The sequence below is a fragment of the Choloepus didactylus genome, chromosome 4, assembly GCF_015220235.1.
Source record: "Choloepus didactylus isolate mChoDid1 chromosome 4, mChoDid1.pri, whole genome shotgun sequence".
Taxonomy (NCBI): Eukaryota; Metazoa; Chordata; class Mammalia; order Pilosa; family Megalonychidae; genus Choloepus; species Choloepus didactylus.
This window is the reverse complement of record NC_051310.1, coordinates 7,609,202-7,624,447: the sequence shown is the minus strand read 5'-3', so window position 1 is coordinate 7,624,447 and position 15,246 is coordinate 7,609,202. Positions and strand designations below refer to the sequence as shown.

The 15,246-nt window shown below is 58.3% G+C and overlaps 1 protein-coding gene across 3 annotated transcripts in view; it reads left to right on the top strand.

Annotated features, from left to right (window-relative positions):
• Positions 1-877: 877 nt before the first annotated feature.
• The window catches only part of HHIPL1 (HHIP like 1), a 30,152-nt gene continuing 15,783 nt past the window's right edge, over positions 878-15,246 (top strand). Inside the window, exons 1-5 of one of the 3 annotated variants that reach the window (XM_037831903.1) lie at positions 878-1,159; positions 7,232-7,878; positions 10,787-10,930; positions 12,623-12,951; positions 13,401-13,527. In XM_037831903.1, coding sequence (XP_037687831.1) covers positions 878-1,159; positions 7,232-7,878; positions 10,787-10,930; positions 12,623-12,951; positions 13,401-13,527 — 1,529 coding nt within the window. Of the gene's footprint in view, positions 1,160-6,979; positions 7,879-10,786; positions 10,931-12,622; positions 12,952-13,400; positions 13,528-15,246 lie in introns of those variants that run through there. The other 2 variants (XM_037831905.1, XM_037831904.1) reach the window with 2 other exon arrangements.

The following is a 15,246-nucleotide window of genomic DNA, read 5'->3' as shown; positions in this document are numbered from 1 at the left end:
GTGGAGTGTGGGGGTGGTGGGGGGCCAGGGGTGGAGTGGGGCGCAGGAGACCTGGGGCTGCTGTGAAAGCTGGCACCATGACCCTGGTGGGTGATAAAGGGCAGGAGCTGGGGCAGGGGCAGCAGGGTGGAGAGCTGGGTGCCCACCCAGGAGGGAGGAGGCCTGGTAGGGCCCAGCTATAGGGGAATGTGCTGGCCCAGGAGGTGAGAAAGAAAAGAAGCCTGGGGCGGGTGCGAAGGACTGGACTCCAGAGGCCCCCGGAGCCTCCCTGCCCTCCCCCTGGCCTGGGTTTCACTCCCCCCCGGGGAGCCCCAGCTCCAGGCTGCCCTATCCCACCAATAAATCCTCTTTACCCCCAACCCCATTTCTAAGCGGCTCAGGAGACTTTCCCTGTCCCTAGCTCCATCCCAGCCGCCCCCTCACCCCGGGTCTGGGTCAGAGGTGGGACGGGAACCCAGGAGTCCAGGCCTCTGGCCCTGTCCCCTGTGCCTCCAGGGCTAAACGGCCCTCGGGGGAGGAAGCCGGGGTCCCAGGCAGAGACGGGCAACACGCGCGCGGCACCCGGGTCTCCATTTCACTTGGAAAGGCTCCGGGGGCAGGAAGGGGCTGCCGAGACAGCGGGAGCAGGGCCGGTTCCGAGTTCGAGCTGCGCCCCTCTTCTTTCAGTGCCGCCGGGCGTCCCCGACCAGAAGCGACCTCCTGGCGCGGCGGCTCCCCAGGCTCCAGGTCCCGCGGGGTGCGCGCCGTGGCGGGGGGGTGCCGCGCGGCGGAGGCGGGCGCTCAGGGCGCGGCCGACGACTCCCCGGGGCCCGCGCGGGGCCGGGGGTGTCCGCCTCCGCCTCTCGCTCGGGGCGGGCCGGGGCGGAGCGGCGGCGGCATGGCGGGGCGGCAGGCCGGGGCCGGGGCCGGGGCCGGGGCGCTGCTGGCGCTGCTGGCGCTCCGGGCGCTCCGGGCCGCCGCGCACCCGCAGTGCCTGGACTTCAGGCCGCCCTTCCGGCCGCCGCAGCCGCTGCGTTTCTGCGCGCAGTACTCGGCCTTCGGCTGCTGCGCGCCCGAGCAGGACGCGGCGCTGGCCCAGCGCTTCGGGGCCCTGGCGGCCCGCGTGGACGCCGCCGTGTGGGCCGACTGCGCCGGCTACGCGCTCGACCTGCTGTGCCAGGTGAGCCGGCGGACCCCGGGGGGCGAGGGCCGAGCGCGGGCAGCGGGGCCGGGCACCCCGGGCCCCTGGAGAGGGCGTCCGGTGGCCCCGGCAGGGAGGTCGTGCGCCCGCGTCGCCTCTTGGCTTTGCCATGCATTAATTAGCCTTGCGACTTGGGCCTTCTCTGGGACTCAGTTTCCCCTCTTGAACGGGAGGGATGGACAGATGATGCCGTCCCTCCTCAGGGTTCAGGGGCTCCTGTGCCCCGGGAGCCCATGGAGACTTTCCGCTCAGTGCACCACTCACCGGGAGCACCTCCTTGTCCAGGTACCAGGTGGGAGGCAGGTGGGGCGCAGTGGGGCCCCGCAGAGGGCGCGGTCCACACGCGGGTGGGGAAGCGGAATAGGGGGACGCTGTTCCTGATGAGGGCCCCTACCCGCTGGGAGGGAGCACCCCGAGAGCATCTCCCTCCTCCCAGACCTTGACCTGGGTCCCCAGACCTGGAATGAGCCCGCGGCCTGCGATGGCCCTTCGCTTCTGCCCCCGCCCCTGGGATGTGGCTGCCACCTGGCAGAGGCCCCTGCGACCTTCACCGCCAGCTGCAGTGGACGCTCCCCCACACTCCCCTCTGAGGGCGGGCTGGGCCCATAGGGATCGTGGACATGCCCGTGGGGGCTGATGCCTGAGAGCCTGGCCAGAGTGGGTGGGTTAATACTGCCCAGCTGCACCCAGAAATAGGGGCCCCGGAGCCCAGGAGCCTGCCCAGCCCAGCACCTGGGCTGTGACAGGCCCGAGGAATGGGGGTCCACCTGCACAGCGCAGGGTCCCTGCCTCCAGGCAGCACGCGGAGGGAACAGCGAGGGACACGGCTCTGCACTTCCCGACTGTGTGGCCCAGGCTGGTACCTTGGTGCCCGGCACTTTAGTTCCATCATCCAAAAGTGGGGCAGGCTGACCCCCAGCAGGGTCGCCATGCAGATTTAACGACACAGAGTGGGATCTCAGCTGAATGTCTCTGGTACTTCCTTAGCCCCTACCTGCTGCCCAGCCCTGGGAGGGGGTCTGAGTGGGACCCACAGGCCATGCTGGGAAGGTGGCGTCACACAGCGCAGGGGCGGCTGGGGCTGGGCCCGGGGTCGGGGCTGGGGCCACACTCATTGCCCCTGGGAGTGGGGCGCCTGGGTGGGAAGGGACGGGGGCTGGGAGCACGTGAGGCAGGTCCCTGGGGAGCTCGGGAATGCACTGCTGGGCGGAGGAGGTGGGCAGCTGGCCTTCCGTGGGGCTCCCTTGCCTAGCATCTTAGGGGAGTAGAGTTGGTCGGATCCACTGTCAGCGTCCTCACTGGCCTGGGTGCCTCTTTATCCTCTGGTCTCCCCCCACCCGGCCACATAGGATTCTTGCCTCCTGTCTCATTTGTTTATTGAGTGCTTACTATGTGCCAGGCTCAGCAGGGCAAATAAGGTGGACAGGTCAGGGGAGGAAGAAGGGAAGACCCTCCCTGTCCTTCGGAACCTTCCCAGGCCAGCCTGGCCTTGGGCACCCAGCCACGGCATGACCACCAGCGGCTCACCCCGGCGTCTCTGGGAGTGACCTCATGTCTGGAGCGAGCTTAGAAAGGGCAGCAGAGCCCGATCACGGTGTCCCTGCCGGGGCCTCGTGGGAGGGCTGGGGGAGCGCTGGGGGGAGGATCTGCCCTGGGCCAGGGCCAAGGCTGCGTCTGGAATCAGCGCCTCCTGATTTCCACTGGGGTGGGGTGGGGTGGCCACTGCATCTTATTGACAGGTTCCCGTCAATGACGGCATTCAGGCCTTCACATCTGCCTCAGGGGACAGATGCCAGGCAGGAGAGGGGCCATGAAAACAGAGGCCCACACCCACAGGCCTCCTCCAGAGCCTGCCCCCACCTGTCCCCCGCAACACCCCCAACACCCAGCCGCTCCTCTGCCAGACGGCCTCGTCCCCCTAAGCCCCTTCAGACTCTTTCCTGGGGCTTTGCCCACATCCAGCTGATACCTCGTCATCTGGAAGAGAGGAGACGGCTGTGACACTTGGCATGCCGTGGTAGGGTGAGCCATTCCACTTAACTAAGCTTCCTGTGTAACCGAGGTTTCCCTTCCAAGTACCTGAAGTCATCAAAACACGGTAGATGGAAATCTATGCAAAATGCGCCCCCTGCGTCCATGCATTCGGCAGACACTTCCCAGAAGCCTCTTAGCAGCTGGCCCTGGGCTGGGTGCTGGGCCCAGAGGCAGTCAGCAAATTGCAGGCCCAGCCCCAAAGTCCTGTGGTTCAGTTCAGATGCTTGTGGGAATGTGCAAAAGACTCCCCAAGGGTTACTGAGCACCGTCGAGGCCCAGGGGGAAAGGTCAAACTTCTGGAAAATCAGGGACACCTTCTCGGAGGAAAGGGACATGGAGGTACGTCTCGATAGCTCACAGTTTTGAGCATTTACTTTACAAACTTGTGTGTCTTCTCCATTGATGCTTCCCAACCACTCTGCAGGGCTGGAATTCCTATCCCCATTCACAGGTGAGGCACAGAGAGGTTAAGGAAGTTGCCTGAGGTCACGGGGACATGGCAGACTCAAGCTCCAGTGAGCTCGGATTCCAAAGCCCTTCTCTTTGCCAGGCTGCCTCTCTCCCTGCAGCCCACAGTCTGGGGGGTGGACAGACGTGCACACAGATGATTCAGTCCTCACCAAGCAGACCAGCTGGGCTGCCTCTGGGGATGGACGAGTGACAGCGGAAGTAGAGTGTTACCTGTTACTTTACCCTTTGGTGAATGTCAAGTCTGAGATTTGGGCAGAAGCCATGGGAGCACCGGGGAGGGAGCACCCGGGAGGCCAGGTGCAGGAGTTAGGGCCCCAGGAGGACGGAGGATGAAGAGAAGGTTTGTGAGTTGGGTCTTGAGACATGAATTAGGGGTTTGCCAGATGCAGAAGTGGGCAAGGAGGACGTCCGACTGTACAAAGATTCACTCTTCCTGAAGTTTGGGTAATGGGCACCAGCCTTTGGTTCTCAGGCTCATGAGTGGTGAGCGCCAGTGAGTGCACAGTGACGACCTGGAGCAGGAAGGCGGCAGGGTGGTTTGCCCCTGCGTGGAGCAGCCCAGCAGCTGAGACGTGCGACCCTGCGTCTGCTTGCCATGGGTTTTCTGTCGCCTCCCTGACCGACCACCATGAAGCCCAGTTGCCTCCGCTTTGCTGTACCCTCTGGTCATTTCCTGCTTCTGATTGCTCTGGCCCAGCACCAGGTTTGAACTGTGTGTAGGTAAGAGTTCATAGGCCATGAGTGAGGGTCCGGCAGACCCTGAGACTTGAGGCATGGGTGCTGAGATCCCCAGTCTGGCTGCCTGGAGGTCCTCCTTGCTCCCTCTGGGCTGGGCTTGGACGAGCGGAGTGCTCTGAGGTTGGCTTCTAGAAGTCTCTTCACTGTCCTCCCTGCTGCATTTGGAGCTGAGGACAGTGCCTGGTACACAGTCGATGCCCAGGAAACCCTTGTTGAATGAAATGTTGCTGAATTGTCTGGAAAGAACAACTGCATGTCCTGAGGCCTGGGTTTTAGCTCTGGCTTGGCCACTTCTTGGCCGGCTGGCTTCTTTCAGCCTCAGGCCCTCCTCTATAAAATGGGAGTGGCTGTGGCCCTGCCTCACAAAGATTAAATGAGATGTGGGGGCACACAGGCCGTCCCCGACCCCTCCCATAGCCAATGCCTTTCCCACGGGAGGTTCCAGGGGCCCGTGGGAGCAGATGGCAACACATGGAGGTCCAAGGCCTGGCTGCCTGGCCCTCTCGCTGGTCGAGTGGAGCATGGAAAGCTTAATATGCCTGTCTGGGAATGGGACAGTGACTCACCAGAGACGCCCCAGCACATAGGACCCAGTGGCCCTCGGCTGGTCACATGGGACACAGCCCCACTGCAGCAGCAGCGGGGGCCAGGAGGACAGGCTGTGGTATGACCAAAAGCTGCAGTTGCTTACTAGGAGCCTTTGCCTGAAGCCTGAGGACACAGCCCAAAAGGGCCCCTGCCACCCGCCCCTCACAGAGGCCCCCTGTTGGAGCCCGGCCTGGCCCTGCCTGTGAGGGGTGGGGCCGTGCAGCTGTCAGCATCTCCCCTGCTGCGGGAGGAGCATCCCCTGAGACCTCGGGGTCCTGTAGATGAGCCAGACCAGGCCTTGCCCTCGGGTGTTCATGACACAGACTGAAATAAGTACAACAGCTCAGGGAAGGGCTCTGACCAGGGGAGGCCATTCCAGAGCCCGGGCAGCTGAAGCCTTAACTGGGCTGGGGTGGGGTGCAAGGAGGGTGCCACGGGGGGAGGAAGCGAGCTCTGAGCTGGGTTCCAGGGCAGGACGTTAGGAGCCAGTCATTGGATGGAGTTAGTCAGAGCCAGCTCTCACCCCGGGCCTCTACTTTGCAGCCAGAGGACTTTGGGTTGGGGGCGTCCTTCTCAGCCCCTCGGCTCCCTCCTGCAGCTGCCTTGGGGGAGGAAATATGGACTCTGCCCTGAATTCCCACGGTCTGTTATTACCTGTTATTACTATTTCAACAATAGTCATCATCATTTCTTAGTAGTTCATTGATTTTTAATTGCAACAAAAATGCATAACCTAAAATCATTTTATCCATTTTAAGTGAACAATTCTTTGACATTTAGTACATTAACAATACTGGGTAACTTTTATCACTATCTATTTCCGTACTATTTTTATCATCCCAAAGCCATACTCATTTAACAATAAATCCCAGCATGTGCCAGCACTTCTCTTGTTTATGGCTGAATAATATTCCATGGTGTGGGTGGACCCTGTTTTATATCCATCTTTCTGTTGACGGACACTTGGGTTGCCTCCACCTTCTGGCAGTTGTGAACAATGCTGCGATGAACGTTAGTGTACAAATATCTGTCCAAGTCCCTGCCTTCAATTCTTTGGGGTATATACCTGGGAGTAGAATTGCTGGGTCATGAGGTAATTCTATGGTTAATTTTCTGAGGAACCGCCAAACTGTTTTCCACAGTGGCTGCACCATTTTACATTCCCACCAACAATGTAAGAGGGTGCCTACTTCTCCACGTCCTCGCCAACACTTGTTATTGTCAGTTTTTTAAGTAATAGCCATCCTAGAGGGTAAGAAGTGGTATCTGTTTTGATTTGCTTTTCTCTAAGGGCTCATGATATTGAGCATCTTTTCATATACTCATGGGCATTTGAATATATTCTCTGGAAAAATGTCTATTGAAATCCTTGGCCCATTTTAAAAATGAGTTGCTTGTCTTTTTGTTATTCAGTTGTGGGAATTCTTATACATATATTCTGGATATTAAACTCTTCTCAGATACATACTTTGAAACTATTTTCTCCCATTCTGTAAATTGTCTTTTCACTTTAGAAGGAAGGTTTTCCTTCTGCCATTTAGCTCTTTGTTTTCTGTGTGTCTTGTATGGCGTTTTTTTCCTCAATTACTCCATTACTGCCTCTTTTTTGGTCTTTAGTTGCTTTTTGTACTGTACTATTTTGATTCCCTTCTTCTTTCCTTATTTTTTTGGGCCCTGGGGATACAGCAAAGAAAACCACAAGCAGAAATTCCTGCCCGCACAGAATTTACTTTCTGAAGGAAGGCAGATAATAAATAAGCAAATATTACTTTTTTCCATAATGTCAGGTGGTGTTAAGTGGTTTTGATTTCTTTTAAAGCAAAGCTTTAAAATAGGGTGTTCAGGGGTTGTGCTACTGCAGAGGTGACCCTTGAGAAGGGAACCAAATGAAGCGAGAGAGCAAATCCTGCACATTTGGGGCAGGGTGGGGGCGGGGATATTTAAGGAGAAAACATAGATAAAAGTGCCACATACCCTTCCCCGCAGCAGCAGGTGCTCAGGAGTAGCTGCCGCTGTTATTATTGGTGGCAATAGCAGTATTGTGGTTATTTGTTCTAACAGAAGCATTAAAGCAAGAGGAAAAGAATTAAGGGCCTGGAGATGCCCGGACGAGAAGCGCAGCCCAGGGGGGGCGTGCGGCTGGACAGGGTGACCTGCTCCAGGCCACGCAGCTGGGCAGTGCCCTCCGCCGAGCCCCCTGAGCCGCCCCTGTCTCCGCAGGAGTGCTCGCCATACGCAGCCCACCTGTACGACGCGGAGGACCCGGCCACGCCACTGCGGACGGTGCCCGGGCTCTGCGAGGACTACTGCCTAGACATGTGGCAGCAGTGCCGGGCCCTGTTCCGCCACCTCTCGCCCGACCGTGAGCTCTGGGCGCTGGAGGGCAGCCGCGCCAAGTTCTGCCGCTACCTGTCCCTGGACGACGTGGACTACTGCTTCCCGCACCTGCTGGTCAACGAGCGCCTCACCTCGAACCTGGGCCGCGTGGTGGCCGACGCCGAGGGCTGCCTGCAGCTGTGCCTGGAGGAGGTGGCCAATGGGCTGCGCAACCCCGTGGCCATGGTCCACGCCCGGGACGGCACCCACCGCTTCTTCGTGGCCGAGCAGGTGGGGCTGGTGTGGGCCTACCTGCCCGACCGCTCGCGGCTCGAGAGGCCCTTCCTGAACATCAGCCGGGCCGTGCTGACTTCGCCCTGGGAGGGTGACGAGCGGGGTTTTCTGGGCATCGCCTTCCACCCCAGCTTCCGGCACAACGGCAAGGTCTACGTCTACTACTCCGTGGGGGTCGACTTTGAGGAGTGGATCCGCATCAGTGAGTTCAGGGTCTCAGAGGACGACGTGAACACCGTGGACCACGGCTCTGAGAGGTGGCGTCCCCGGGGGACCCCAGGCCGGGGTGGGGAGGGGCTGAGACTCGGCCTGTCTACACTGGCCTGTGCTGGTCTGACCGTGCCGATCCGTGTTCTGGGGGCTGCACAGGTGGTTACCTATTTTGAATATCACTCCTGTTGTTGGCAAAATATATGACCCCCCAGGGTCATGTCTAAACCCCTGGATGCTTCTCAACTGATGACTCTGTTCCAGGCACTTGATATGGCTCTTTCCTTTGATTCTTAGCAAACCCCACAAGGCTGGTGTTCGTCTCCCCGGTTCACAGCTGAGGGGGTGGTTGCTTAGGGAAGTGACAGGCACGTAGCTGGAACCCAGGTCTGCTTGTCACCAAAGCCGACCCACTGCCCCACCCTGCCTGGCTGTGCTCGCCTTCCACTCCTCCCCACCCGAGCCCCTGCCCTGGCTGGGCTTATTGTTCTTGCCTCCAAGTCTCTGCTCCTCTCAGGCCCAGAGTCCACCCTCTGCTATTCTTTATGCCCCAGTCGTTTGCAAGAGGGTTTGCATCCAAAAAGAAAACAAACCCCACACTGCGTAATTCAATAGGTGGCATTTAATAGTGGGCATTACTTACCCAAGTGTTAGAAATGAGCCTCCTGAAGGAGGCTGCCACTACCCCTACGGTGGGAAGGACAAAAGGAGAAGGTGGGGTTCCTGGAGCCCAGAAGCTGGGGTCATGGCAAGACTGGGTAGGGACTGCCTGAAGCAGAGAGAGATGGGGGGAACTACCCTGACTTCTCCCGCCAAAGCCCTCCATTGGCTTAACATTGGTGGAGGCCCGCTAGCAGAGGAACATGGGAAATGTAGTTTGCAGGGGTTGGCCTCCTGAAACAGAGCAGACAGGGGGTGGGCCAGGACAAGATCTAAGGGAAAATAGGCAAAAACAGCACATCATGTATTTTATAAAACTCTAAAATCTCAGCCTTGCAGGTACAAAAAGGAATCAAATATCCTGGCTGTGAGGGCTAACGTGGATTTTGTCTTGCTGCATTCATTTTGACTGTGAGCTTCCTGGCAGCCAGAGCAAAAAGAGAAAACATCATTCTCATAATCTATGAGAGGCTGCACAACTAGCTCTCCAAGAGAGACCAAGCTTATCACCTGGACCTCACAGTGGGGGGGATAGAGGGACGGAATATCATATGGCTTCATCGCTGACTTTTAAAAAGTGATTCCTGATAAAGGCTGAAGGCAGAACACAAAACATACAGACTGAGCATATTTTGGAGTGGGGGTTCAGCTAGGGTCCTCTGAGGACCTCAAATGTACAAGCCTGAAACTTGGCTCAGGTAGGGAGAGAGGAGCGTGACTGACCAGGGCAGGACTGAAGAGAGGGCCCTCCCTGCCGGAATCGGCTGTCAGCCTCTCTTCCCATGGCTGGGATCTCAGTGGAGGCGGACAGCTGACAGTCTGGGCTGCCTCTCCGAGGAGGACCTGGGGTTGGGGGCTCTCCTTCTCACCATCTGATGTGCACCAATTAGCCTCACAATGGAGAGACCTCCAGTCTGGGCTCTGAAGGCCCAAAGTGCTGGGTTCAAGTGAGGAATTATGTCAGTGTGACCAACCCAGGAAAACATAAACCATCCTAAGCTTTTCAGTTGGACAGAAGTTCATACAGGGAACTGGTTACAAAGGTATCGGGTGAGCTGGAGAAGGAAAAGGGGAAGGTTAATTTCCCTGAAGATTAGTAACTGCAAGAAACTTGGGCTGGCGGGACAGTGGGGAGACTCTGTGCTGCCAAGTTTGCTGCTCTCAGCACCAGGATGTCTGAGTGCAAGCCCAGGAGTCCACCCTTGCTGGCCACCGTCGCCATCCCCACAGCCCACAACCCTTGGCCCCGCCGCCACTTCTGGAAGCAGCCCCAGGAGCCAGAGAAATGTGGCTTCTCCCTTCCTCTCACCTGCCACTCTCCATTGGGAAAACCTAGCAGGAAGCCAGCTGTCTGGGAGGGATAGCTGACGGTTCCCGCTATGGCAGTAGCAGAGGTCCCCAAGAGGTGAGTGGGGAGCTGAGCACGACCCACACCATCCAACCCACAATCCTTAGCAGTTACCGTAGACAGCAGATGAGATCATGCATGGAAAATGCTCGGCACGAGGGCCAGCATGGGCAGCTATGATGATGAGGAGACCGGTTGTGCCAGAGACAGGGTTGACAAGTTTGCACAATCATTATAGGGAAGGGGCTAGCAGCAGGGAACAGTAGAAAAAGCACTAGACAGAACTAGACAACTTACATTCTAGTCCTAGCTCTGCCGCCAATGAGCTGTGTGATCTTGAGCAAGGTGCTTGACCTCTCTGAGCCTCCAGATCCTCATTAGCACAATGGAATGAGTTATCCCTGCCCAGCCTAACTACCAGGTCCTAGTGAAAATCACCTGCTGTAAAGGATATGAGAAGTCTTGTTGGCTATGTAGTGGCATCTGGCTTAGTTTGCCAGGGCTGATGTAGCACAGACCACAGGCTGGTTGTCTTAAAAAACAGAAATTTATTGCCTTACAGTTTTGGAGGTTAGAAGCCCAGAATCGGGGAGGTGGCAGTGTCATGCTTTCTTTGAAGTCTAGTGTTCTGAGGGTGGCTGGCTGGAAACCCAGAACTCAGTCTCTACCTCCATCCCCTGGCCGTCTGTCTGCTGCTGTCTCCTAATTCCCCCTGCTTGTACGGACGCTAGTCATATTGGATTGCGGCCCACCCTGATTCCATTTGGTCTCACCTTCACTAATGCCATCTTCAAAGACTCTGATTACTGGGGATTAGGACTGGAAGGTGTATCCGATGATTCAATGCATAATAACATCCGAGAGGAGATTTTAACGCTATGATCTTGTTTTGCGTTTGGGGTACTCAGTGCAGAAGCCTGAGTTTTCAGGGGCTTATCTTTCTTTAGGATAATCCTGGAGATCGAAGAGCCAGCTTCCAACCACAATGGCGGCCAGCTGCTCTTTGGGGACGATGGGTACCTCTACATCTTTACCGGAGATGGGGGGATGGCTGGAGACCCCTTTGGAAAGTTTGGAAATGCCCAGAACAAGTACGTTCTGCCTTTTGTTGGTTGGTGGGTTGGTTTGGTTAGGTTTTTTGACCAGGAAGAGAAGAGACCAAAACTCGATCGGAGAGAGTTTTATTCTGCGGCATGCACAGGTGGGCAGAAGCCTAAAAAATGGTGACAGCCCCAAACAAAGGTGGGAGTACAATTTTATAGTTTGGGGAGGGGGTTTGGGGGAATAATTGTAAGTGGTTAAGATAGAGAGGTGAGGAGCTGACATCAGGGGATTAGTTTGCTCAAGGTCTGGAGTTTAAGCAGGGAGGTTATTACGTTATGGAAAATTTTTGTTCTTGCTCAAACCATCACGTCAGCTAAGGGTGGCTCCATGCAAACAGTCACGTTCGTTGTGGGTGCAGGGAGCTTCTTGGAATATTCTCTAGAGGTGGGTTGTATGTGTGTGTTGGGGTGGAGGGGTGGGGAGTTCTGCCTAACGGTTTATGTACTCCTGCGCTTCTTACACTCTTTTTTTGGGGAGGGGGTAACCCCCCCACACACACACACACAGGAAAGCAGCATGGGGCAGTAGAAAGAGTTTTGGGGTTTGGGTCCCAACTCAGCCTGGGGCTAGCTGGGGAACCCAGGCAAGTCACCTCCTCTCATCAGTTGTGGGAAGTAAGGATCTCTACATGGAGACTTGTCACGAAGAGGGAAGGGGATCCTGTTTGTCAAGGGGCAGGGCACAACGACCCCACATCCCAGGTCCCTGAGAAGGGGCATCAGTGAGCCTCTGGGAAGATGGGGTTCCCTCTGAAGTCAGCCAGCCCTGCTGGAGCTGGGGGCAGGAGAGGGGGCTCCCCAGACGGAGTGAGGACTGTTAGCCGATTGGGGCAGGGCCACAGGAGCACTGGGTTTCTGCCCCGAGGGTCACCAGGATGCCCAGATATCGAAGAGCATCTTGCTCTCTGGGACCCACTTCCTGGCTGGAGCAGTTGGCCACCCTCATTCGACTCCTTACACACACACGTGCGTGCACGCACACACACAGAGCCTGGTGAGTGCAGACGAGGATATCCAGGAGCCTCAAGGTAGCCGCCTCCAATCTTTTACCCAAAATGGCAAGACCCTCCTTAGCCCAGAAGGTAAAAACAGCGAGCATGATATTGATTACAGTCATTAAAGGGCTTACAATTTGTGACTTCGCTTTCACATGTGACAGTGTGAGAATCACCCCAGCTTTCCCATGTTTGAGGTATGTTTAAAGATGAAGTTGAGAAAATAGAAATTAAGAATTTGTGGATAATTGGACAAAATTTAAAAACATTATTTTGCCGCTATGAGTTTTGCCCGTTTACATATTGAAGCTTGGAGTAAGTGGGCAGGGCTCAGTTGAGGAAACTGAGGCCTGGGAAGTTCCACGGAGTGCAGTGGTAAAGAGCTCAAGGCTCTGGGATCACACAGCCTAGATGTGGGGCAACTGGGCATGTTATTTGACCTCTGTGAGCTCAGTTGCCTCGTCTGTAAAATGGGGATCCTGAGAGTACCCATGTGTGAATAAGGATATGTCTGCACAAGGCGGATAAAGGATGAATGAATGAAGGATGGATGGATGGATGGGGTTACCCAGTAGCCAGGCAAGGACTCAATGGCGCCTCCACGGCCCGGAGCTCGCCCCGCGGTGCCCGTGCGCCTGGGGCGCCCCCCCCCCCCACCGGCGCAATCCCCCCGCCCGGCCCGCAGGTCGACGCTGCTGGGCAAGGTGCTGCGCATCGACGTGAACCGCAACGAGCGCGGCCCGCTCTACCGCAGCCCGCCCGACAACCCGTTCGTGGGCGACCCCGCCGCGCGCCCCGAGGTCTACGCCCTGGGCGTGCGCAACATGTGGCGCTGCTCCTTCGACCGCGGCGACCCGGCGACGGGCGCGGGCCGCGGGCGCCTCTTCTGCGGCGACGTGGGCCAGAACAAGTTCGAGGAGGTGGACCTGGTGGAGCGCGGCCGCAACTACGGCTGGCGCGCGCGCGAGGGCTTCGAGTGCTACGACCGCAAGCTGTGCGCCAACGCCTCCCTCGGTGACCGCGCGGGACGGCCCCCGCCCCGGGAAGCCCCCCACCCCAGGAAATCTCCCACCCCGGGAGGCCCCCCCACCCCGGGAAGACCCCCCCACTCCACGCGCTCTGCGCCCGTGCCGCCCCTGGACCTCCGCGCGTTTAGGGCCACCGCCCCACTCCCGATGTTCCTGGGCTCCTCCTCGCCCCGCGTGCCTGTCCCCTGTCCCCTGGCGTCCCCTCACTCGTCCTCACAGCCCGCGCTGGCCACCTCGGGCTCGTCCGCCTGGCGGCCATAGGCACCTGCCTACCTCGGGGCCCACCCGCGGCCCCGTCTCCCACCCTCCTGGGGACCTCACGCCCTCCTGCCCTCCCCGGGTGCCCTGCCAGGCTCCGGGCGGCCCTTTGGCACTTTGTAGGGGGCAGGGGCTCATGGCCGCCGGCTCACCCCAGCTTCTCGCCCCCCTCCGCAGATGACGTGCTGCCGATTTTCGCCTACCCTCACAAGCTGGGCAAGTCGGTCACCGGGGGCTACGTGTACCGGGGCTGCGAGTACCCCAACCTCAACGGCCTGTACATTTTCGGGGATTTCATGAGCGGGTATGTGATGCCACCCACGGGCTCCTGTGCCAGACCCACCACCCCGAGAGCCCTGGCTGCTGCCTGGGACTGTTGTGGAAAATGGGTGTGTGTGAAGGGGGGCCCAGGGCTGCTCTCTGACAGGGCCCCCCAGCTGCGGGCTGAGCAGGGGTCACACCAGTTCCCCAATTCCCTCCCTTTTGTCCTTGTGTCCTTCCTGAGCCTTGGCTGGTTGCCTCAAGTGCCACCACCAGGGGCCACCGAGGACTTCACAGACCAGACAGTTGTTGGAAGGCAGAGCCCGTGGGCTTCCCCTCGCTCCCGAGACTCGTGGCTCTGGGCCTGACCGTGGCTGTGATGGGGCCAGAAGGGCTGGGGCGCAGGGTGGGGAACGCCACCTTGCTCCTGGGGAAGTCAGGACCTGTCACCGTACCCGCTGAGCCCTGCCCACCCCCCACTCATTGTGGGTGGGGCTGTGGGGTGCATTCATCAATGCCCCTTGTACAGCCTGGGAAACTGAGGCCAGGAGGGCAGTGGCCTGCCCGAGGTCACCCTGCTAGGGAGGGGGAAGTTGGGGTTCCAGCTGAGGTCTGAGCACTGGGGTCTGAGGGGCCTTCCTGCTTGGTTCCCACGCTCTGTGCATTGCTGCCTCCACCACAGAGACCCTAGAGGGGCTCAGTGAATGTGTGTGGGAGGGTGAGAGCCACACCCCAAACAGGTGTTGGAAGGGGAGGGAGAGAAGGTACCTCCAGAGCCTGCTGCGTGTCCGGCTCTTTCTTCCGGGAGCTCCGGGAGCCGCACAACCACTGCCTTCTCCCGTTGTATGGAGGAGAGTACTGAGGCGCCGAGAGGCACAGCGAGGCGGAGCCAGCGTGGCACCCAGGCATGACAAGCAGCAGGCACGGTGCTTAGAAGCGCAGGTGGGATGGCCCGGGTCCAAATCCTGGTGCACTCATTAGCTGGGTGACCTCGGGCCAGTGACTTTATCTCTGTGCTTCATTTCCCTGGCTGCAAAATGGATAATAGTGCTACCTCCGAGGGCGTTGTGAGGGTGGAATCAGCGAAGGCCCTTGGAATCGGGTACATGTTCCACACGTGGAGGTTCTGGGTGGCTCTGGCCCTGGCCTCTCCACGGGAGGGCAGCTGGACAGGGTTCCTCACGAGAGGCCTGGAGGAAGCCTGACACCGGAGTCAGGAGTCTCAGCTCCCACAAGTGCGGACCCAGGACCCCTTTGAGGCAACACGTCTGCAGCCTGGAGCTGAGAGAGCTCTGAGCTGCTTCTCTGGACTCTGGTTCCTGTCCCCAGTTCTGCCGCCTTCCTTGCCGTCCCTCTCTGGGACCCAGTTTTCCCATCTGTAAAATGGGTCTCAGTGAAGCTTCTGTTTTCACCCCTGCGTGAGTCTCCTCAAACCTGGCGGCTTAAACAACAGACACAAACCAGGTGGCTTAAACAACAGAGATCTCTTCTGTCATGGTTCTGGGGGCCCGAAGTGTAAAATGAAGGTGTCCGTCGCAGGGCTGCACTCCTTCCAAAGGCTCCACAGAGAACTCCCCCCTTGCCTTTTCCAGTCTCCATCTGCACGTGGCCGTCTCCTCTCTCTCCTCTGGGAGCCCCTTATAAGGACATTTGTGTGGGATTTTGAGCCCACCTGGGTAACTCGGGATGATCAAATCTCAAAATCCTTAACTTAATTACATCTGCAAAGACCCTTTTGCCAAATAAGGTCACTGTCACAGGT